The sequence below is a fragment of the Micromys minutus genome (assembly GCF_963924665.1).
Source record: "Micromys minutus genome assembly, chromosome: 22".
Lineage (NCBI taxonomy): Eukaryota > Metazoa > Chordata > Mammalia > Rodentia > Muridae > Micromys > Micromys minutus.
Genome location: NC_137957.1, coordinates 7401290 through 7426025, shown reverse-complemented (window position 1 = coordinate 7426025; position 24736 = coordinate 7401290). Strand labels below are relative to the sequence as shown.

General features: G+C 43.2%; 1 protein-coding gene across 12 annotated transcripts in view; it reads left to right on the top strand.

The window, feature by feature from the left end:
• Window positions 1-24736, top strand: part of R3HDM2 (R3H domain containing 2) — a 114487-nt gene that overhangs the window by 54546 nt on the left and 35205 nt on the right. For all 12 annotated transcript variants that reach the window (XM_080935229.1, XM_080935237.1, XM_080935228.1 and 9 more), the window contains 8 exons: window positions 10136-10334; window positions 16845-16886; window positions 17469-17555; window positions 19421-19547; window positions 22006-22084; window positions 22670-22729; window positions 23382-23522; window positions 23938-24046. In XM_080935229.1, the coding sequence (XP_080791355.1) occupies window positions 10170-10334; window positions 16845-16886; window positions 17469-17555; window positions 19421-19547; window positions 22006-22084; window positions 22670-22729; window positions 23382-23522; window positions 23938-24046 (810 nt within the window). In that variant the 5' untranslated portion in view covers window positions 10136-10169. The remainder of the gene's footprint in view (window positions 1-10135; window positions 10335-16844; window positions 16887-17468; window positions 17556-19420; window positions 19548-22005; window positions 22085-22669; window positions 22730-23381; window positions 23523-23937; window positions 24047-24736) is intronic.

Here is a 24736-nt window from a genome sequence, read left to right as displayed (position 1 = left end):
GCAGTTACTTTGGAATACCTAGAACTTAGTTATGGGATCAGAGTAGCCAAGTTAGATTCTTTTTTTTTTTTTTAATTTAAAAAAATTTTTTTTAATTTATGTATTATATATGAGTACACTGTAGATGTTTTCAGACACACCAGAAGAGGGCATCAGATCTCATTACAGATGGTTGTGAGCCACCATGTGGTTGCTGGGAATTGAACTCAGGACCTCTGGAAAAGCAGTCAGTGCTCTTAACCGCTGAGCCATCTCTCCAGCCCCCGCCAAGTTAGATTCTTGCATTTGCCCCTCTAATATTGACTTGAAGCTCATTTCTCTGAGCTTTGGTTTTCTCATCTGAAAAATACCCTAGTAAAGAATTAGAATAAATAGAAGGGCTAGAGAGATAGTTTTGTGATTAAGAGCACTGACTGCTCTTCCAGAGGTCCTGAGTTCAATTCCCAGCAACCACATGGTGGCTCACAACCATCTGTAATGGGATCCTCTTGTAGTATGTCAGCAACACCTTACTAATACATAAAATAAACAAATATTTTTAAAAATAATAATGAATGAATAATATCAGAGTCTCAGAACAAATGTAGTCTTTGTTTTGTTATTTTAAAAATGCAGACATTAAGAGAGAGGGTTCAACAGTTAAGAGTGCTCACTGCTCTTGCAGAAGACCTGAGTTCAGTCCTAGCACCCATAGGAGGGGGTCACCACCACCTGTACTCCAGCTCTAGGGGCTCCTCGGGTACTTGCTTGCTCTCTCGATCTCTGTCTCTCTCTGTGTGTCTCTCTTGCTCTCTCGCTCTCTCACACACACACACACACAATTTTTAAAATTAGTAAAAGAAATGAAAATCTTTAAAAAGTCAGTGTAGACACTGAAAGAGCGTGGGCCCTGATCAGGCCGCTTGGCTGTGCTCGGTAAGTCAGAATTCCAGTGCGTAAAGCAGTGGGCCCGTAACCCTGCTCAGTTAGTATCAGCATCACTTTCCTTCCTAATTCTGTCGGAAAATGTAAGTTTTCTCGGTGTGGTGGCACACACCTTTCATTTCTGCACTCAGAAGACAGAGGCAGGTAGAACTCTGTGAGTTCAAGGCTGGCTAGTCTACTTAGCAAATTCCAGACAGCCTCTACTGTTTTATTATTATGATATCATTCATTCTTGAGCAGTTTCAGACATGTATGCAATATATCTTAATCATTTTCACCCCAACTCCCCTCTCTCATTCTACCACAAAAATCCGCAACCTGTCTTTCCACCTTCTTGTCCTTTCCCCTTCCCTCCCTACTTGGGGCAGCCTCCCGAGTCCAGTTGATACTGCCTGGCCTTGCTGGCTCAGTCTTCTCTATGTCTTAGCAGGTGGTCACAGCAGTGACGAGCTTGCAGTGCAGGGGCCGTGTCATGTCCACCTCCAGCCTTACCTTCCTTCCCTCCTCCTTCAGCTGTGCCACCAAGGTATCCGTCTAGGGCTGAGCACGCCACTGGGTCTAGAGTTACAGATTGTTATAAAGTGTCAGGTGAGTGCTAGGAATTGAACCTGGGTTCTCTAGAGGAACAGCCAGTGTCTTAACTACTGAGCTGCCTCTTATTAGATTTTTAAGTTATATTTCTGTGTGTGTGTATGCGCACATACATAATATGTTTCCATATCTGTACGTACTTAATTTTAGTTAACCATCTCCCACACCTTCTTCTCCTATACCTCCATCCCAATCCCTGTCTAAATTTTTAACTCCTAGTATCCCACACACATCATATTTTTTTAATAACCCTTGTTCCTATTGTTTAATTTCTGAGAATTTTTTTTTTAGGTTTCCAGTTTTTTTTCCCCTCTATTTCTTTGTTTACTGTGGGGGTGGAGGTTTGTGAGATCAGAGGAGAGTTTTGCACAAGTTGGTTCTCTCTCTATCATGCAGGTTCTCGTGATCTAACTCAGGTCATCAGGGAATTCCACCAAGTACCTTTCTTTACCCATTGAGCCATCTTGCTGGCTTCTTAAGGTGTTTGTTAGTTTGTTTGGTTGTTGTCATTGTGTGTGTGTGTGTGTGTGTGTGTGTAGTTAAATAACATAAAATACATAGATCTTAAATGTTCTGTTAATGAGTTTTGGAAGTACTGTACCTATAAAACCACGGTACAGAGGCTGGAAAAATGGCTCAGTGATTAAGGTCTCTCACTGCTCTTTCAAAGGACCAAGGTTCAGTTCCCAGCATCCCATATGGCGGTACACATCTATCTGTTAACTCCATTTCCAGGGAATTCAGCAACCTCTTCTGGCCACCACAGACACCAGGCACACTTGTCTTTGTTTTAAACAATGACTTATTTACTCAATGTGTATTTGGTGCTTTACATGTATGGGTCTCCTAGAACTGGAGTTGCAGACAGTTGTGAGCTGCCATGTGGGTGCTGGGAATTGAACCTGGGTTCTCTAGAAGAGTAACTGGTACTCTACCACTGCGCCATCTCTCCAGCCCCAAAATCAATCTTAATGGGACGGGAGAGATGGTTCAGTGGTAGAGCACTGACTGCTCTTCCAGAGGTCCTGAGTTCAATTTCCCAGCAACCACATGGTGGCTCCCAACCATCTGTAATGGGATCTGATGCCCTCTTCTGGTGTGTCTGAAAACAGCTACAGTGTATTCACATATTTTTAAAAAATCTTAAAAAACAATGAAAAATCATTACTGCAAACAAAATAGAATATTTCTTTTTGTTTATTTGGGGTTTGGTTGCTTTTGCTTGGGAGACAGGGTGTCACTCTGTAGCCCAGATGGGCCTGAAACTCAAGTCAGCCGTCTTGTCTTAACCTCCCAAGTGTTGTAGGAATGAGCCACCATATCCAGCAAGATAGAGTCGTTCTATTAACTCATGAATGGTCCCATGTTTTCTCTTACCTGCCATTATCTGTCCCACTGGTGCTTTTAATTTTTAAAACAACTACTTTCTGACTTAATTATCACAGATCAATTTTACTTACTTTTTCCTTTCTTTTTTTCTTTAGATTTAGATTTTTTATTATTTGTGTAATAAATTTAGATTCTTTTATTTTTATGAGTGTTTTACCTGAATGTATATATGTGCACTGTGTCAAAAGAGAGCATCTGATCTCTGGAAATGGAGTTACATAGGTCGGTCATAAGCCACTGTATGGATGCTGGAAACTGAACCTAAGTCTCCTGTAAAAATAACAAGTGCTCTGAACTGCTGAGCCATTTTTCTCGTCTCTCCCCTCCCCTCGCTTGTGGTTTTCTGAGACAGGGTCACAGCACAGCTCAGGTTTATGTTGCTTCTTTATCAACCTGTTGTCCTGTGATTATAGTTACATACTTAGCTTAGTTTATTTTTGAGCTACATAAAATTATGGAGATGGAATCCTGGTTTCTTTTACAGCTTTGAAAGAATAATCCTTTCATAGTATTTTCAAGATTTTATTTAAATTTTTAAAAATTTTGTGTGTGTGTGTGTGTGTGTGTGTGTGTGTGTGTGTGTGTTTATGGGTGTGGATTTGTGCATGTTAGCACAGTGTCTGAGGAGGCCAGAAGAGTTTTCCAGTTCCCTGGAGTTGTAGTTACCAGCACTTGTGAGCTGCCAGGGGCCCTGTGCAAAAGCAGTCTCTGCTCTCGTATAACCACTGCCTGTTTCTCTATCCCTTAATATATTCTGTTGGGTATGGATGTGTATGTCACCATGTGTACATAGAAGTCAGAGGACAACATTTCTAGAAATTAGCTCTCCCTTCTACCTTACTGAGACAGGATCTTTCTTGTTTCTGTTTCTGTACTGCACACTCTAGGCTAGTTGGCCTGTGAGCTCCCCAAATTCTCACATCTCTTCCTTCCATTTTGATGTGGGGTGTTGGGTTTGCACATGCATTCCATGATGTCTGGCTGTTTTTACACTGGTTCCAGGGGCTCTGGCCTGGAACATGCAGAGCAGCAGAAGAAACATGGGGAACAGACCATGACTCAGCCATTGGAAGACAAGAACTGATATCCAGAAAGTTGTGCCCACCACTAACATAATTCTGTCTGTTTGTTTGCCAACATAGGGTTTCTGTGTGTCACCCTTGATGACCTGGAACTTGCTCTGTGAACTGGGGTGGCCTCAAACTCCAAGATCCACCTCTCAGCCTCCTGAGTGCTGTGGTTTAGGGTTTGCATCACCATGCCTAGTCCTCTACATAATTATTAAATAGTTTGTTATGATTTGGGGAGGAGTCCCCAGGAAATGAACGCAGGCTGTGAGGCGAGGCAACTTGTACCTACTGAGCCATCTCACTGGCTTAATAAAACATTTGACGTCTAAGACCTTGGAGCAGTTTGCTTTTCAAGTGTGAATGAGTAAAGGACTAGAAAACATTATAAGGGATTTACCAGAGTAAATCAGGGTCTTCAGCACCTATTACTGTCTCATTTATGTTTTCTCTATTGGACATTGATTACAAAGGAGACAGTGAAAGCTAAGCAGGTGTGTCCTGCAGTCCTGCATCTGGAGGCTAAGGCAGGACTTGTAGGTTCAAGGCCAGTCTCAGTGCATAGCGGACCCTGTCTCAGGAAGCGAGAGGCTGGGGAGAGGCTAGAAATGAGTCTAGCCTTCTCTCTGGGCCCCTGTGTTGTGTGTTCCCTTTGCTCTGTTGTTTTGGAAGTTGTTTATACAGCTGATGGGAGAAAATGTGATCTCACTGTGTTCTGGAAGCAAGGAAATGTAGTATTCGCTATGAAATTGTTGAATCTTGACACACCCACCACCAAGAAATACTATATTTCTTCACTCTTCCAGTGGTCACCTCTGTGCACTTCTAAGCCATTGAGTGTCTTCAGAAGATCCCCTGCCTTAAAAATTGTACTTAAAAAAATAACAAAAACTGAGGGTTGGAAAGATGGCTTAGTGGTTAAGAGCACCAACTGCTCTTCCAGAGGTCCTGAGTTCAATTCCCAGCAACCACATGGTGGCTCACAACCCTCTGTAATAGAATCTGATGCCTTCTTCTGATATGTCTGAAGACAGCTACAGTATACTCATATGAATAAAATAAATAAATCTTAAAAAAAAAAAAACCCAAAAACTGAAAACCAGGATGCACTGTACAGTGTGTATAGTTTACAGGGAAGGGCTTGCATGGGCCCTCCGGGGAGCTTTATATCTTTGGTTTGTCTAGTCACTTTAACATACGAATTAGTCCCTTAGTCCCTTTTTGTTTCTCATGCCAAAAATAAAATTTCCTAACTCCTTAATTTCTTCTTTATGTCAAACATACCTTCAAAAGGGGAATTATTTCTGTGCCTCTTAATGGATTTAGCTGTTCTCACTTTAAACCCTGTTTAGTTAGGTGTGTTTGTATACAAGTAACCAAGCAAAAGTGCATTTGCACGTGACTGTGCACAAGGAGTGTGAAGGCCAGAGAATATCAGCCATCTTTCTCCATTCTCTACCTTTATACCCGTAAGACAGGGTTTCTGCTGGGCATGGCGGGCACACCTTCAGTCCTAGTGCTCAGGAAGCAGAAGCAGGGTCAGTCTCTGGGCTATATAGTTCCAGATTTATAAAGTAACAACTTGTCTCAAAAAAATCAGAGAATGAGAGAAGAAAAGACAGGGTTTCTCGCTGAACTCAAAGCTTGAAATTTTGACTTTTGTTGACTAGCCCCGTGAGCACAAGTCTCTACTCCTCAACACTAGAGTTATAGATGTGTGCATCCATGTGTCTGGTTTTTTTTTTTCTTTGTGTTGTTTAGTTTTGTTTGAGACAGGGTCTAACTGTCCAGACCAGGTTAGCTTCAAACTCACATAGATCTACCTGTCTCTGCCTCTTAAGTGCTGAGATTAAAGACTAAAGACATAGGTCATTATAATATACTTTGCTCATGCCTGTGTTTTGTTGGTGTTTGTTTGTTTTCTATGTGGGTTCTGGGTATTTGAAATCACAACTTATACAGTAAGTACTTTTATTCACTAAGCCCTGTTTGTTTCTGCCCCTGTTCTTTCTTTTTTAGCCTTAAAAAAAAATAAGTTGACTTACGCTTAAGCAGTAACTTTCACTCCCCCTGCCTCAAGATTTATTACTAGGAATTCTTATTTGTCAAGAGTATGCTGAGACTTAGAATTACAGGACAAAAATTACCTTCATTAAAGGTTATTTTGGAGAGTAAAAGAATGCCTTACCCTAAGAAATAGTTTTATTGAAAATAGTAAGAGAAATATTTTACAATATTAAGCCAGGCAGATACTTAAAATCAATCACAGCACTCAGGGGCCTGACACATGAAACTGCTGCAAGTTCAAGACCAACCTGAGCAAGAATAAGGAGGACCGTGGGCAGGTACAGTGCTGCTACCTGAAACGGTAGCACTTAGGAAGTAGGGGCAGGTCATCCTTGGCTACATAGTGACTCCCAAGCCCATCTAAGCTAAGCTTTTAGAATCCTCTTTCAAAAGGAGACAGACAATAAAAGCCACCCACAGGTAGTTGGAGAAGGGAGGAGAAAAGTTTTGTATTTAGCGTCTTTGGATAGATCATGACCCTGAAATTAGTAACTCTCAGATCCATCATGACTAGCATATCCTGTGTCCTGATTCTAGTGTACATGCATGTGCTTGTGTGTGCATACGCCAGGGCACACAGTCAGGACAAGGTTTTTATTGTTGTTTTGAGACAATGAACATTCATGGGACTGAAATGGTGGTAGGTAAAGGCCTGACATTAAGGAATGCTTAAGTAAGGAAATGAGATAAAACTGTCTTGTAAGGGGTTGACATGGAGTAATGATTATTCTTGTTCAATATATGCACATCTTGTTTCTGGAGCTGCTGTACCTCTGACTAGCTGTCCAGTGCCAACAAGATATTCATTCTCAATGAGGTTTTATTGGTATATGTAAATGAGTGGTTTTTATAGTTGTTCTGTGTGTTGTGTTACCAGACAAGATAGTCATTTAATAAACATGAGAAATAGAGAAGGGGCTGGTGCACAGCATTACTTATGGTGTGCTTTTTTGCTACTTAAGTTAGATATTTATCTACATTCCTGAAACAATTTTTAGGGGTTTTTGTTGTTCTGTTTTGTCCTGGGAAATACATGAATGCCTGCTCTCACAAAAGTGACTGTACAGTGACTTACATAGAACAAATGAGGACAGACAGTGCATGGCCTTCCAGTCAAAGGCATTCAGAGATGGAGAAATGTATGTCTTGGTTGTTGTTGTTTTGTTTTGTTTGTTTGAGACAGTGTCTCACTATGTAGGTAGCCCTGACCATCCTGGAACTCATTATGTAGATTTGGCTGCATCAAACTCAGAGAGATCTATCTGCCTTGAGTGCTGGGTGTAAAGGCATGGGCCACAACCAGCCCTGTGCTTGGTTTTGTATTACTAGCATAGAAAGCTAAAATGAGGCTGATAGGAGTGAATAACAGGAAAATTAATTTTGTCTGCTTTTTAAGGAAAGTTTTCTCAAAAGAAATAGTCTATATTTATCTTTGAAGGTAAATACTTAGACTTTGTTGAAGGTGAGCTAAGCCAACTGCCAGCCTATGTGCTGAGTTTTACTAGAACTTCAGAGACTTACCTGACAGGACAGAGTAATACATGTACTCCTCCAGGGCCAACAAGATGATTTAGTAGGATCAGTAGGGAAGGACACTTGCTGCCAGGGAAGATGACCTGCTTTCTATCCCTGGACCCCATATGGTGAAAGGAGAGAACCAACAATCACAAGTTATCCTCTGACTTTCACCCACGTGCTGTGGTATGAGCACACACACAATAAATTTAAAAAATTTAAAGTTGATCATGTATAAATATGACATGACGTGAACAGATAGATAAACTCATGTAAAGCCAATGATCAAAAAACACCTTGAGGGTTATATAACTTTCTATAGAAGCCTGTAAACAGTGTGTGTGTGTGTGTGTGTGTGTGTGTGTGTGTGTGTAGGTAGATAGATAGATAGATAGACAGACAGACAGACAGACAGACAGATAGATAGCGAACACACTTTTATTTTGCCCATCTAGATGAGATTGGGTAGGATGACCATAAACTGTACCTTCCTCCCCTCCCTAACTTGCTTATCTGGAACTTAAAGGCACAAGAAACTCTGGTGCTGAGGCTACAGGGACACCATAGTGTGTAGCTGTGAACCATTTCTTTTCAGAGACAGGGTCTATCTGTGTGTCCCTGCTGTTCTGAAGCTAGCTGGGTAGTGCAAGTTGGCCTCTGCTCTTCTCGTGCTGGGATTGTAGGGGTGTGCCACTGCACCCAGCATGAAAGAGAACTTGTCTGTTCCTCAGCAAGCTAGGTCCAAACAGCGGTGCAGCACACAAGCAGTAATCTTGCAGGCCGTTTAACTTGTATTGCGTGAGGCTGCCTATGCTGAGACCCTTTGGTGTCTGAAGGATAAGAAACTGAGTGGTTGGCAACTCTGAAGCATTGCTGACCATTTGTTCATTTAGTCCAAACGATACAGCTACACTGGGAGTAAATGTGAGTGGGCTAAGGAAGAAAGAAACTACTCGGGACCAAAGTGCACTCAGTGATCCTTGTAAGGAGCTAGACGTCTGACCTCAGCAGTAAGGATATAGATCTATCTGTAGAGCACCAGCTTTGATAACTCGGGAATCTGTAGGAATCCAGCATTTCCCAGGCAGTGACGGCAAGTGATAAGATGCCACCCCAGTCATTTGTAGTCTGTTGTTGGGAGGCAGTTGAGTGACCCCAAATAGTGAACAGCAAAACGAAGATCCTCTTGCACTCCAAGAAGGTCTTTAGTCTGTTTGGAGGACAGACGGCTAGAAAGTTCTCCTCCCCGTGCTCACTTCCCACTGTTTAAAGGACACCGTGTGAGGTGCTGTGACTTGTGTAATTTAGCTGCCCTTTGATAGTGCGTAGCTGGAAACTGGTAAGGACTTTGTAGTGGCTATGGCAGTCCTTCCTCTTGTAAAAGAAGGATGCTTCTGCTGGTAAGTAGAGCTTTAGGAGACATTGTTCTTCTCTAGAGAGAATCTAGTGACTTAATAATATAGCTGAAAGGATGAGCACATTTCAATAGGTGACGGCACATAAAGTGCCGAGAGAACTCAGAACTCAAATCTCAAGATAGTCATGCTGAGGAAAATTGTCTGGACAGTGCAGTTTCATTTCTGTGAAACTTGGGAAAATGTGTGTGGCTGCTGCTGTTACTCAGTGGTGAACTATGCACTTAGCACTGGTGAGGCCTGGGTTGGGTCCCCAGGACCCCATTACCAGCATCTAGAAAAGACAGATTAATTTGAAGTGACAGAAAGCAGGCCAGATCTGGCCGTGGGGGGAGGGGGGAGGGAGAGCTGTGATGAGAACGTGAACAATAGTAATAGAGCTTACTGGCCCAGCTGACCTGACATGATTTACACCTCATCAGATTTGCATTTCAGTTTACATAGGTATCCTGACCTGATAGCACATGCTTGTAACCAGTGTGAGCTTGAGGGAAGCCTGCTTTATCTATATATGAAATTCTAGGCTAGCCAGGACAACACAGAACACCCTATCTCTAAACGTGTAATGTAATTAATCAGATATATGCTATATTACATGTCAGTTTTACTACAATAAAGTTTAAAATGAAAGCTGGGTGTGGTTAGTACACACTTTTTAAAAGACTTATTTACCCACCCTGCCCCTGTGTGTGTGTGTGTGTGTTTGCGCGTGCGTGTGCGTGTGTGCGCGCTGTCACTGTCTTCAGACACACTAGAAGAGAGCATTCAATTGCATTACAGATGGTTGTGAGACACCATGTATTGCTGGGAGTTGAACTCAGGACCTCTGGAAGAGCAGCCAGTGCTCTTAACCACTGAGCCATCTCTCCAGCCCTAGTATACATTTTAAAACCCAGTACTCAAGAGGCAGGCAGATCTTTGTGAGTTCCAGGACAGCCAGGGCTACCTACATGGTGGTACTTTGTCTTAGAAAAACAGAAAATAAAAGCATAAGTGGAAATCAATTAATTAAGTAATTAATAAAAGAAATTAATCCAAGGGCAGCATTTACTAGAGGACTTTAGGAGGGAGACTGCTGGCAGTGTGTGGGTCTGCGTGTGTTTAAACAAGTCTTGTGTGTGCACACAAAGCTGTGATTCTCATCACTTGCCTTTCCTGTTTGTTCAGAAATCCGTAGAAGCTGCTGTGCCTGCTGCAGAACATGTCTAACAGTAACACTACTCAGCAGACTCTAGAAATAATGAAAGAGTCAGAAAAAAAACTGGTGGAAGAATCTGTAAACAAAAATAAATTTATATCCAAAACTCCAAGTAAGGAAGAAGTTGAGAAGGACGGTGAAGAGAACAGTCTGCGTCAGGAGACACAGGTAAGGGTTAAGTGTTCACAGTCCTTTAACTGTCGGAATCTGCTGATTACTGATGTCACTCTCCCCAGCTTCACCCGGAGCCAGGCATAGTGGTGCACTGGTGTCCTCGTTTGTTCCTGTTGCTGTGGTAGAGCACCGAGGAGAAGCTCGGGGGAGGAAAGGGGTCATCTCAGCTCACAGGTCACAGTTTATCTTCTGGGGAGGCCAGATCAGGGGCTCAAGCAGAAACCATGGAATTATTGCAGAAGGCTGCTTCCTGGGCCTTCCATCCAGCTTCCTTATACAGCCCAGGCGCACTGCCTAGGGATGCCACCATCCACAGTGCACTAGGCCTTCTGCATCAATTAGCAACTAAGAAAGTGCCTTTAATCCTAGTGTTCAGGAGACAGAGGCAGGCAGAGGCCAGCATGGTCTGTGTAGAGTTTCAGGACTGGCAGGGCTACACAAAGAAAGATGGCATAGCAGAGGTAAAGAGAGAGACAAAGTCAGTGCTACACAAAGAAAGACGGCATAGCAGAGGTAAAGAGAGACAAAGTTCCTCACACGTATGACCAGTCAGTCTGATTAAGGCAGTTCTTCAGTTAATGTTCCCTCTTCCCAAGTGACAGTAGGTTTGTGTCAGTCAAAAGCTGATGCCCCCTGTAATGGCGTGCAGTCCCTCAGCAAGCAAGGGCAGAACAGTCAGAAGGTCAGAGTCATCGCTGGCTTGGAGAAAGTTCAGGGCCAGGCTACCTTAAAACTGCCCATTTTAGTCACGGAGTCCAAGATGAAGTAAAAAAAGAAATCTTGACTGCTTGGACCTGAGCTCACTGGTTTCTTATGCAGTTCCTACACTTTCTTCTGATTCTGCCTCAGCCCTTATTGTATAAGAGGAAGGGAAACTCCACAACTTTCTTAGGCACATGGTCAGATATTCATTTTAGTATAATTTGGATTGCTTCCTTCTACACAAAACGGAATCGATTCTAAAATAGTTTATGAAAAAGAGTAACATCACCAACCATAAACTTTATATGGATACAAAAATATAAAATGGCCAGAATAGCATCATTTTATATCAAAACAGGCTTCAAAATGTCTTGAACAATGACAGGTACATTTTCTGAGCCCAGTCAGGCAAACTCATTCTTTTCTTTTTGGGGATCCAAGAAGAAAGTTCCTCCATCTGATCTGGTGGTCCTGTGCTTACTCCTAAGTGCAGGGTGTACTGTGGTCGTCCCTCTGTCCAGCAAGAGCCCTTGCTGTAGGAGGCTGACACTGTGTGTTTGCTATAGGGGGGCACAGCTCGCCTTGGTGCAGCCATCAGCTTGCTCTGGGGTCCTGGCTGCTAAGCTTTCTTCTGTCAGAGGCACACTGAGCTCAGTGCTGGCAACCTGGTGGGAAGAAGGCAAAGTAAGGGAGTGGACATGGGGGAAGGATTACCCCCTTCTCTTTATTGGTTGGCAGAACTAAGGTCCTGCAGCCCCAGGCAGCATTGCTTGCCTTTGTCAACATAGCATCTTCTATCCAAAAGGGAGGTGTCTTCTGCATTTCTGGCAGCATCTCCAACCAGTGAGAAGACAGGTGTTTTCTCCTCCACTTAATTACTCTACAATCAGGGTTGCAACTAAAAAACAGGCCCAGCACAGGGACACCCACTGCAGTGTCCTGGGCCAGACCACAGGGACACCCACTGCAGTGTTCTGGGACAGACCCTGGGTGGCTGTGCTGTACTGAGTACATGGAGAACCTATACTTGCACTTTTTTATTTATTTGCTTATTTCCTTTTAGTGTTTTCATGACAGTTCAAGCTGTCTCTAAAACATGTTATATAGTCCAGGCGGATGGATGGATGGATGGATGGATGGATGGATGGATGGATGGATGGATGGATGGATAGGGAGAGGAAAGAGAGAATGAGAAACAGAATGAGTATTTTGTCTTCATGCACATCTGTTCATCATGTTGTATATTCAGTGCCTACAGAGGCCAGAAGAGGGCCTTGGATCCTCTGGGGCTAGAGTTAAACAGTTGTTAGCCACCATGTGGATGATGGAAACTGAGCCTAGGTCCTGTACAACAGCACCCAGTGCGCTTAACTACTGGCCTGTCTCTTTATACCCAGCAGTGATACTGATGTTTTGAGGTTTTATTTACTTCTATGTGTTTTAGTGCTTTACTGTATGTATGTCTGCACCATGTGTTCTGCAGTACCTGTGGTGTTGGACCTACCCGAGTTACAGCAGTTGTGAGCTACTCACCATGTGGTGCTAGGGACTGAATTCAGGTCTTTTGGAATAGCACCCAGTGCTTTTAACCACTGAACCATGTCCCCAGCCCTACCAGCAATATTTTTTAACTATCAAAAAATAAACTGCTGCTGGCTATGGTAGCACACGCCTTAGTCCCAGCATTCAGGAAGCAAAGGAGGCAGATCTTTGTGAGTTCAAGATCAGCCTCATCTATATACTGTTTTTGCCTAGCCAGGGCTACATAGTCTCAGACTGCTAACTGAACATAGTGAGTTGTACATACCTGCATGTCCAGCATTTGAAAAGTAGAGACTGAAGAGCAGCCCAGATGTAAGACACTGCCTTAAACAGAACAAAACAAACTTTGCATATAGACACAAATTTAGCAAGTAATAATTGCTGATTGGGTGGCTCAGTAGCTAAATGCATCTGACACAAAGCCTGAATCCAGTCCCCAGGACCCAGAGCATAGTTCTTTGGTGCCCAATTCTGAGCCTTTTCTAGCTAGGCAAGTAGAGGCTTTTTTGTGTGTGGTTACTCTAATTTTCTTTGGCTACACAAGCCCCATTTCTGTAAATCCTTCGTTTTATTCCTAAGGGTAAGAGTAGTCTTTGTTATAATCCCAGGAGATAGAACATTAACTCCAGCAAAAGTCAGATCAGAGCCAGGAACAATCTCAATTTGGACAAGAAACTTGATGCATAATTTTTCTTCCTTCCTTCCTTCCTTCCTTCCTTCCTTCCTTCCTTCCTTCCTTCCTTCCTTCCTTCCTTCCTTTTTGAAGCATAATTTTTCAAGACAGCTTAATTCACCTAGGCCTTGTCTTCTGTTAAGATTAAAGCAACAACCTACAGAGATGAAATAAAGTCACACAGCTCCCCCAGCTGGGTGTTCTGCAGCTGTCTGCTGTCTTCTTCCTCTTACAGCATGCCAGGTCTTTCCTGGATGCTTTCCTCTTCATTGTCTTTTCCATGGCAATTGTCATTCCCTCCAGAATATGTGGAGACAGTTTGCCACAGCTCCAAATAGACTTCCAGCCTCTACTGATACCAAGAATGAATTTTAAATACTCAAGACAGATAAGGGATGAATGTCTAATTATATGTTATCAAGATTACATGAAAAATAATTGTGAACTTTTAGATCCAAATTATTTGTTCACAATTATCTTCCGAAGTCCTGTTGTGTATATTTCTTAGAGATAGACAGTAAAGAAAGAACATTTATAGGCTTTATAATTCCTATGAGGCAGTCATATCACAGTAAACAAATAATTTGTAGGTAGTGTTGGAAGAAGCCTTCTTCCCCACTTCCTTAGCTCCTTTTGTTCTGAGCAGGGCAGCTGGAGTCAGTGCTGCCGTCTTTTGGAGATCTTTCTCCTTTTACAGTCCTTGGTTCTGTTATTGACCTTGGATCCCTTAGCAATCTCTTAGGAAGCCTTCTGTCCTCTTAACATACAGATATTTCTTGAACAGCCATGAAAATCCATCTTCCTCGCTCCTGCTCAGCTTCTGTGTCTCTCTTCCTTCTGCAGTCTTCCCAACAGTCTGGCTTGTGTCATCAAGGACGTCTCTGTCCAGAGTGGAAGCTGGAGAGTTTGAAAGGCAGGAGGTGTTTTTACGAGGCCTTGTGATGTGGTTGTGGGGGTCAGTTATTCAGACCAGCTTTTATAGGGAGATGTAGTGACACACAATGCAGGCTCTGAGATTCTTCTTACAATGAGTAAGCCATCAGTGTAACACGTACTGAGTTCGGGTGCCATATACAGAACCAGCTCAGTGTGGCCTCCTAATTGGGCTTTCTGTCTTTGTATATCTTTGGATTCGTCTGTTGTGCTGCCTGACAGCAGGTCCCATTGTCTCCATCATGTGACCTAGTCCCTTAACCCCAGCCACTGGTGCTGTATTTTATGCTCGCCTTCTCTCTCTGCCTGGTACCTGGTACCTGGTGCGTGTTAGGCTTTAACCTGAATTTGGCTATTCTGTGAAAACTGCATTATGGGGAGTAGATATACTGTATTTATAGATATACTCAATGCCATTGTCACTGTTTATACTTTTACAGATTAGAAACATTCTGATGGTCTATATAATTATCGGGGTTGGTAATAAACTGTAGCACGCACAATGTAGCCACACAATGGAACACTATATATCAATTACCAAAAGTAGTACATTTTCTGTGGAATGGTATCTCTGAAAATCAGTTGATCCATAAAGCTCAGAGCAGTGTATATAGTTGAGTTTTTCAGTGTACGTATTTGTAGCAAGCTTGTATGCATAGAAGTCTATGGATAAACTTTTTAAGATTTGTACTGATTGACTAGGAAGGAACCAGGTCAGATATTTGTGGGACAGATTAGAAACTACTCTAGATAACTCTGTTATTCCTGCTGTGTTTGTACTGGCTACACCTCTTACCTGTTTGAAAAGGCAGTAAAAAGCACTGCTCTGTGTTTTTGGACAACCCATCCCCCTGGTTGCAACAGGTTTTCCACTAACCAGCCAGTTCTCCTGCCATTTCTTGCCTTTTCCCCAGTCGCTCACCACCACTCACTTCTCCATTTTGTGGTGTGGCAAGTTGTTTGTTTAATTTGTAAAGACAAAGGGAAGAGAAATCCTTATCTCACCAAAACTATGTTGATATTCTACCTCTGTCTTGTCTTCCTCTCCATCCTCCAGCCTCAGTTTTTTTTTACATGCTCACCCCTTCCTCAGAGCCTGGACTTCTGACTTCTCACATGTGTGCTCAGAAACCATAACAGGTGCTTAGTGGTTTGTATCCACATCCTGCCTCCAGGGTTCTTCCTCTTCCTCGGCAGATGCCGTGTCCGCACCGCTCTGATTTGTCTGCAGCTCTTGTCCCCGTCTGCCATGCTGTTTGCTTTTTATCTAGAGAAGCTATGATACCATCACTGGATACTTAGAACTAGGAGAATTATCTTGTTTAAGAAGGGAAGCATTGCTCAGGAGGCAGAGGCAGGGGGGATCTCAGAGTTGGAGGCTACACTAGTCTACATGAATTCTAGGACAGTCATAGACTCTGTCTCATTAAAAAACCAACCAAAAGCATGGCAGTGGAGGGAGAAGCATTTGGAGGGAAGATTCCCCATTTCTGCAGCTATAGATAGCTGTGTTCTGGGCACAGTTCAGCAGGTGAATGTGCTTGTGGGGAAACGTACTTGTTGCCAAGCCTGATACCCTGATTTTGATCCCTGAAACACATGTGGTGGGAAACCACAGACAACTCTGCAAGTTATCCGCTTACTGCCACTGCATTCCATGGCATTCTTGTAACACACACACATACACACATGTGTGCACGGAAAATATAATTAAAATATGTTATTGAGGCTGGAGGTAAGAAGACTGGATGATTTTCCAGAGGAACTGGTTTTATTTTCAGAACCTACATGCTGCTCACAGCTGTCAACAGTTCTAGTTCCAAGGGCTCTAATACCCTTCTCGGATGTCCATGCATACCAGGCACATGTGCACAAACATGCAGGTAAAACACCTATACACATAAAAAAAAATAACTGAAATTAGTTGCATACATCTCTGACTCCAGGGCTTGGGAGGTTAATGCAGAGGGTTGCAAGTTCAGGGGTAGCCTAGGCTACTTAGTGAGAGACAATGACAAATGAGGAAGGGAGGAAGAGTGGGAACTCACTTGGTCCAGTGCCTGACTGGCATGCACATAATCCTGAGTTTGATCCCCAAGCATGGTATAAACCTCATGTGGTAATGGATGCCTGTAGGATTAAGACGGTCAAGGTCTATATATATGCATGCGCGCGCACACACACACACACACACACACACACATACATGTGTGTATACACATACGCACACAATATATATAGTGGGTTCAAGGCCAGCTGGAATACATGAGAGAGAGAGAGAGACATGGAGAAATCATATTTCATTTCGTTATAGATTAAATAGACCTCTTTGAGCAAGCTTTTAAGGAAAACATACTTCATGCTTTAGTAGTGCATACAGTCAGGAGAGGATCCCATGATTTGTCTAAAGCTTTTATCAGTATAATAACCTAGGAAAATTGTTGTCTCCTGACTCTTTATGATGGATGGTGCTCTGACAGTAGATAGTACAGGATCTGTTCTGTGTGACAGCTGCTGGAGTTGGAATCAGGCAACACCACAGGTTACTGACTTCATGTGGCAGCATTAAAACCAGTTGATGATAGTGTGCTGTCGTTAACATGCATTGCTTGTAAGTATTGATTATCTGTATCTTTTTTTAATCCTCTTAACAGAGACGGACATCCAGTCATGGCCATGCCAGGAAAAGAGCCAAGGTGGGTGTTCTTCCCCCGTCACTCACTCTGACGTTATCCATTCTGCAGTTAGAAGTGTGTGTCAGTGGAACCTGCTTTGTTCAGCTTAAACAGAAGTAAAGCTTTCTTCTGCTGTTGGTATCTCAGTCTCGGGGATACATCACACACAGTGTGAATGTGGTCACATGCATGTGCACACACATTTCCCACTGCAAAGTCTGGCTTGTTCTCTCCCATTCAGGTAGTCTGTATCTGAAGTGACACCTGACAGGACTCCGGGGAGCCTAAGAGTGTTTGGTATCATTCATACTGAACTGCTGCTTTCTCTGCTCACTCAGAGCTTCTCTAGAATGGCTGTTTGTATGAGTAATAATATTCACCAAATTCTCCCTGTGCCAACTTGGTCTACATCGTGAGTTCCAGGGCAGCCAGAGCCACAAGGCTAGGCACTGTTTCAATATAAAAATGGGAAAAAACAAAGCAAAGAACAACAACACTACTTGATAAAATTGCAACTAACAGTGTGTGTACACATGCACACATGCATATAGAAGGTATATTTTTTGATGTTTGTGCCATTTTGGTTTTTTTTTTTTTTTTCAGTCTAATTCTAAGCTCAAGTTGGTACGCAGTCTGGCAGTATGTGAGGAATCCTCTACTCCATTTATCGATGGGCCATTAGACACCCAGGTAGGTCTTTTACAAGCTTGAGTAAACATGACATGGGTTATTTATTCTGAGCATGACAGTTGTTGGGTAAAGCATGGTAGCAACCCCAGCATGGACACTGGACCTCGAAATCAAGAAACAAAGTGTCATTTTGTTCTGAGACATGGGCTTATGTATCTCAAATTAGCCTCAAACTCCACATGTAGCTAAAGATGGCTTGAACTTCTTATCCTCCAGCCTCTATGTCTCAAGTGATAGAATTACAGACCTGGGTCACTGAGACTTACATGGAAAGGTACCTTAAAGAAGAGGTCCTGGGGGCTGGAGAGATAGCTCAGGGATTAGGAGCACTAGCTGCTTTTCCAGAGCTCACAACTATCTGTAACTCCATTTCCAGAGGATCTGACACCCTCACACAGACATACACACAGGCTAAACACAAAAATAAGAATGCACTTAAAATAAGAATAAATAAATCATTGAAAAAGAATGAAGCATGGGGCTGGAGAGATGGCTCAGAGGTTAAGAACATTGTTCTTCCAGAGGTCCTGAGTTTAAATCCCAGAAACCACATGGTGACTCACAACCATCTGTAGTGGGGTCCAGAGCCCTCTTCTGGTGTGTCTGAAGAGAGCAACAGTATACTCACATACAATAAATTTAAAAAATTTTTTTAAAAAAGAAACAAAGAAAAAGGCTCTAGTGGTAATCTACAAGACATCGAGGAGGATTTCGAGTCTTCATGTCTTGCTCACGTGGCAGAGGACCTGAGGCTGAACACACCCTTCCTGACACACCCTTCCCATCCCATTCTTACTGGGCTAGCCAGAGCAGCTTCAGCTGCGAATTCTGACAGGAGAAGGTTGCCCTCTGCTGTTAGTGGAACAAAAAAGCAAAGTAATTAACAATAGACACGCTTCTTCTTCTGTAAGATAAAGGTGGGGCAGGGGAGGTGATCCTGTGGGTGTCTTAGTCAGTGTTCAGTTGCTGTGATGAGACACCAGGAGCACAGCAACTCTTACAAAGCAGAGCATTTAACTGGGGCTGTCTCGCAGGTCAGAGAGTTAGTCCATTGTCGCCATGGCAGGAAGCACTGCGGTATGCATGCACGGTGGCATGCAGACATGTTAGCTGTGAGTGCTACATCCAGATCCACGGGCAGCAGGAGGTGAGCCGCTGGGCCTGGCTTGGGCTTCTGAAACCTTAGAGCCCATCCCTAGTGGCAGACTTCCTCCAACAAGGCCACATCTTCTCATCCTTTCTAATAGTGCCACTCCCTGGTGACTAAACAGTCAAAGCCATGAGCAGGTAGTGGCCATTTTTACAGCACAGTGGATAAAGCCTTGTTCTGTCAGTATAAGGACCTGAGTTCATATGCCTACCATATGTGCTCCTACAGGAAGGTAAGAGGCAAAGACAAGAATCTCAACAGGGTAAAGGCTAACTGGCCTGGGACACACTACATACAGGAAACCCTATCTCAAGCAAGGTTCTCTGACCTTCACAAGTTTACTGACACAAACATAGAGACGCATGCATTTGCGCATGCACACACACACACACACACACACACACACACACACACACACACACACATTAAAAAATGAAGAAAAGATAAATCTTTCCTCCCAAGATTTGCTAATTGGATTTTGAGGGAAACACAGAAAGTTTGGTTTTTAAAAGATTTATTTTATGTGTGTGACCATTTTGCCTGGTGCCTGCAGACCTCAGAAGAGGTCGTCGGATCCCCTGAAAGCCGAGTTGCAGATGGCTGTGAGCTGCCATGAGGATCTGAGAAGTGAATGCAGGCTCTCTGTCAGAGCAGCAAGTGCTCTCAATGGAGCGGAGCCCTTTTCTCCACTTTATACTTCTTAACTTTCTTTAAGGATATAATTCAACTGCACATCAGCTGCCCCTCTGACAAGGAGGAAGAAAAGTCCACAAAAGATGTCTCTGAAAAGGAAGACAAGGACAAAAGCAAAGAAAAGGTCCCAAGGAAGATGCTATCCAGAGGTAAGGGCTGTCCTTTCATCCCACTTAGCCCAATGTCACAGTATGCTGTCTGTCTGTCTCCCCTCCCTTATTTTTTAAGGGGGAAGGTGTTTTATTTATTTTTATTTTTTTTACATATTTTTGAGAGACTAGCCTTTTGCTGACCTGGAATTTACTATGTAGACCAGGTTGGCCTTGAACTCCTAGATACCTTTCTGCCTCTGCCTCCCGGTGCTGGATTAAAGGCGTGCGCCACCTCTGCCAGCTCTCATTTTCTTTTCAGGATTTATCTTTATATTATGTGCATTTGTGTACCATGTACATGTACCAGAAGAGGGTGCCAGTTCTCCAGGGACTGGAGTTACAGACAGTAAAGGGCCACCATGTGGTTGCTGGGAATCAAACCTAGAACCTCTGGAAGAGCAGTCAGTGCTTTTAACTGCTAAGCCAACCCTCCAGATCCTTCTCTCTTAGATTTTGAGGCAGGGTCTCATGTGGGCTGCTTGGCCTATTACTTACTATGTAACTGAAGATGACTTGAACTTATGATTTCCCTTCTTCTCCCTCCTGAGTCCAAGGATTACAGGGTGTGCCACTGTGCCTGCTTTTACTGGACCCTCTACCAACTGAGCTGCACCCACAGCTCACTCTCCCACTAGGGATTGAACCCAGCCCTTGCACTTGTTAGGCAAGCAAGCACTCTACCACTAAGCTATGTCTCTACCCATCTTTTACTTTAAATGTTGAGGCATAATCTCACCAAGTTTTCCAGGCTGTCTTTTGAGCTTAGATTGTAGTCCAGACGTGCCTTGAATTTTCCTGCTTCAGCCTTTGGAACAGCTAGGAGTAAAAACCACAGTATTCTTTCTTTCTGTCTTAACACTCTGCGTCCACTGCAGTTCAGTGTTTCCTGCTGCCTTGGTTACTTGGGGGAGTCATTAACTGTATTACGTACTTTTTTTTTCTTCTTTAACCACTCTTGCCTCAAGACCTTACATACCACAGAGAGGTACTCTGTCAACATTGACACTACCTAGACAAGGCAGTGTAGTCAATGTCCTGACGTTTATGCTCCAGGATTGATGGTGGTAGCGTATCTTCCATTGGGGGTGCCAACGGTGATCCACTTACGTATTTCTTTATCTTCAAGCAGGGTTCGCATACTTTGGCCTTGACCCTCCTTCTACCTCCATCTCCTGAGAACTGGGCTTACCATGCCAATTTATTGGTGCTAGGATCAATCCCAGCTTCATTTGTGTTCGCTAAACCCTCTACCATCTGACCAGCACCTGCCCTGCTATGTTATGCTTTAGAATACAGATCCACTTTTGTTAGAATCTGGCGTCAAAGACACAATCTATAAAAATTATTATATTTGAGGTGCAGCAAAATAGTTGTGTGGATAAAAATGTTTGCAATGCAAGCCTAACGACCTGAATTCAGTCCCTGGAATCCACACGAAGATATAAGGAAAAAAGTGACTCTACACAGCTGTGCTCTGCCCTCCTGTGCCAGGGTTGTGGATCTACACCACACACACACACACACACACACCATACATACACACACATCACATACCACACATACACTAAACATTTTAATTGTATCGACAAAGCAATTTGAGATTAAAAAATAAAGCTGGACAAATTTCCTGAGACTTTAGAAAATTCAAGTGTGATTGCCCTTACCTGTTTTCATTTGTAAAATGAAGCCTGCTTTGTTTTCATCAGGACATTCAGTAGATACTTACTAATGTGAAATAGTATTTTAGTGTAATATTGACACAGTACTGTAGCCCAAATAGTCATCCTTCTGTTGCTGCAGTGTGTGTTCACGTGTGTGGAGGACAGAGGTTGAAGTCAGGTGTCCTTCTCTTGCCCTCTACCTTATTTTTTTAACACATATTTCTGTGTGTGTTTGTTTGCTTACTGTTTGTGTGATATCTGTTTAGAGGTCAGGGACACCTTTTAGGAGTTAGTTCTTTTCTTCCACTGAATAAGTTTTGGGAATCAAGTTCAGGTCACCAGCTGTGGCACCAGCACCTTCACTTCTGAGCAGCTAACCAGCCTCTCCACCTTATTTTGAATAGAGTGTCTACACTGAGCCTAGAGCTGACTCAGCCAAACTTGCTGGGCAGTGGGTCCCCAGCATCGGCTCAGCTCTGCTGTGGGTGCTTGGCGTCTACACGTGTCCACCCAGCTGTGTCCTCAGCTCATGACTCCCTTTTGTCTTTAGCAGTCCTTGGAATTGAACCTCGGACCGAGCGTGTGCGAGACCAGTGCTTTACCACAGCCCAGCCCTCACAGGAACCTGACAGAGCTGGCGGCAGATGCCATTCAGGCTTCTGTGCTGAAGCCTTTAGTGTAGTTCTAGTGTCCTATTAGCATGATGTCTGTGTAGACGTTGCCTTTTGTTTAAAATGAGATAGTATAAAAACAGTTTCATTTCTTTTACATTTCTTTTGTTGTGGTGGCTCTAGACTCCAGCCAAGAATATACCGACTCCACTGGAATAGATCTACATGAATTTCTTGTCAATACACTGAAAAAGAACCCAAGGTAATAACATGATCTCTGTGAGGGGAAAGGGGAGCAGTGGGAGGGGCTCTGAAGCCAGACGGCTGTCCAGCACTTCTCTATTATTAGAATATAGAATGCCCACTGCTGCTTAATTCTTCTAGAGCATTGTTTTTATGTTTGAAGTATTTGGGATATTGTGACACTGAGAGTTATGTACTTTGAAGAGCTGAGAAAATGTTGTAAAAGAAGAGAATGATGATTGAGAATCAAGAGCCTGCACCCACTGCCTACAATCCACAGGAACAGCCATAGCTGCTTTAGAGCCTCTGAGCCCTGGGTGGGAAAGTGCAGTGTCAAGACTTACAGAGTACGTGTTTACATGAATCTGCTGCTAACACTCAGAGGACATTAGGAATGATCTATAAAATATGCACTTGACTTGGTGTTCTTTTTCAGAATACCATAGGACAGTCTACGGAGGTTCCTTGGCGTGTGCATTATTATGTCCATTATTGATTAGAGTTTGGATACATCCCTCAGTTTTTGAGATGAACAAGTTGGTTTTCAGTCCTGCTTTTAATGTCTATGGGAGGGCTGTGTTTTGTTTTAATTTTGTTTAAACAGGGACAGAATGATGCTGCTAAAGTTAGAGCAAGAGATTCTGGACTTCATCAGTGACAACAAGTAGGTCACTCTGATGAAATGCACTTGAGAGATGGGGGGGACACTGGGAAGGAAGGGGGGCAGCCTTGGCATTAGTCTTTCCTCAAAGGAAGAACTTTGAAGTGATTACTTCCTGGGTAAAAGAATTTGGGAGAGGGGTTGGAGAGATGGCTCAGTTAAGAGCACTGACTATTCTTCCACCTGAGTTCAATTCTCAGCAGCCACATGGTGGCTCACAACCGTCTGTGATGAGATCTGATACCCTCTCCTGTGTGTCTGCAGATGGCTATAGTGTACTCATATTCATTAAATAAATAAATAATTCTTTAAAAAGAAGGACTGGGGAGAAAGGAACAGTCTGGAAATATTCAACGTGAGCCAACGAGGATTTATATTGTTTTTTAGCAGCTAGGTATTGCCCCAGATAACACTCTGCTTCCCCCATTTTCCTTTAACAGACACCATTCAGATGGGTGGGAGCGAGGCCTTAAGTAACATCACTCACTGGGGCTGTAACAAATTAATCTACAAAATACTGAGAGAAACTTATTTTATTCTCATAGAATTTTTTTGTATCTTATCCTCCTAATTTTTTCCCCCATTAGACACTTAAGAAAAATTACTTGGCTTCTATTGTTGCTGTCTTTTACTTTTTACCCTGGTATCTCTTTAGTAACCAGTTCAAGAAGTTCCCTCAGATGACCTCGTATCACCGGATGCTATTACACCGGGTAGCTGCCTACTTTGGGATGGACCACAATGTTGATCAAACGGGGAAAGCTGTCATCATCAACAAAACCAGCAGCACGAGGATGTAAGGAGAATCTGGGGGAGGGAGGAGGGCATCTCATCAGTTCCTACTTCCTTTGAGGTCTTCGAGATAGATTCTGATTAGAGATAGTGGGGCTTCATGTAGACTGGCCCTAGCTTCTGTTCACCTTGCATAGGCCAGACACAACTTTGAATGAAGAGGGTCACACTGAGAACAGGCATCATGTAGTGGTGTGCACCTGTGGTCTTAGTGCCAGACTACAGAGCTGCTATCTCAAGAAGGAGGACGGGTCAGACACAGAGGTTTCACTTGAACCTTCATGTGACTTTGTGGATTCCTAACACCAGAAATTCTCTTGAGTAACGATGTGGAATTTAGGAGAAGTGTGCATAGAAGTTTTTCTCCCTAATAAAAAGTCTCTTTTTCCTCCCCTTTCACATTTCTTTCCAAATCTCAGCCCTGAACAGAGGTTCTCAGAACATATAAAAGATGAGAAGAACACAGAATTTCAACAGAGATTTATTCTCAAGAGAGATGACGCCAGTATGGACCGCGATGATAACCAGGTAAAGAATGGAGGAGGGGTACAAAGGGTGGGCTATAAAGAGAGATGCTGGGGAGAGAGGAGGGTTTGGGGGTAGAAGAAATTGAAAATATCTTAGAATGGAAAAATACATAGAGCTGTTATCTTGACTTGGTTGGGGCTTAACAGTGGTGATTGGCTACAGTTGTTGAGCCAGACACCATGCTCGGAGCCCCAGAGAGACTTGGTGCTGAGGTCTCATTTGGCCTACAGTTCTTTAGGTTTGCCTCTAACTTGTAACTACATTTCATTTTGGACAAACACGGTCCCTCCCTGTGTCAACCTTGAGCTAACTGACTTCAGTGTCACCTCCCCCTGCCCACCCTCCCCCGACTCACATAACTTACATTGGGAGCTACCAAAATAGGCAAAAGTGACTTTATCCCATTTCTACTCTTACTCTTGCTGAGGGCTAATCTTAAAGTGACAGTTATACAGGTGTGTCTCTGATCCCCTTTGGTAAACGACTTAATCTCTCCCAACTCCTGCCACCACAGTGAGCTAATCTGACTTTCAGTGCTGGGAACTCAGGTTCCTTTTGATCTGCTCTGGTGCAACTAGCAGTAAACATTAAACTGTCCTATCCCTTCATTTATGGTGGGGCTGGCTGCTGTTCTGTCCACTGTCCCTTTAGGTAGCAAATGATTGAGGATCAGTTTTCTTAGCTAAATAG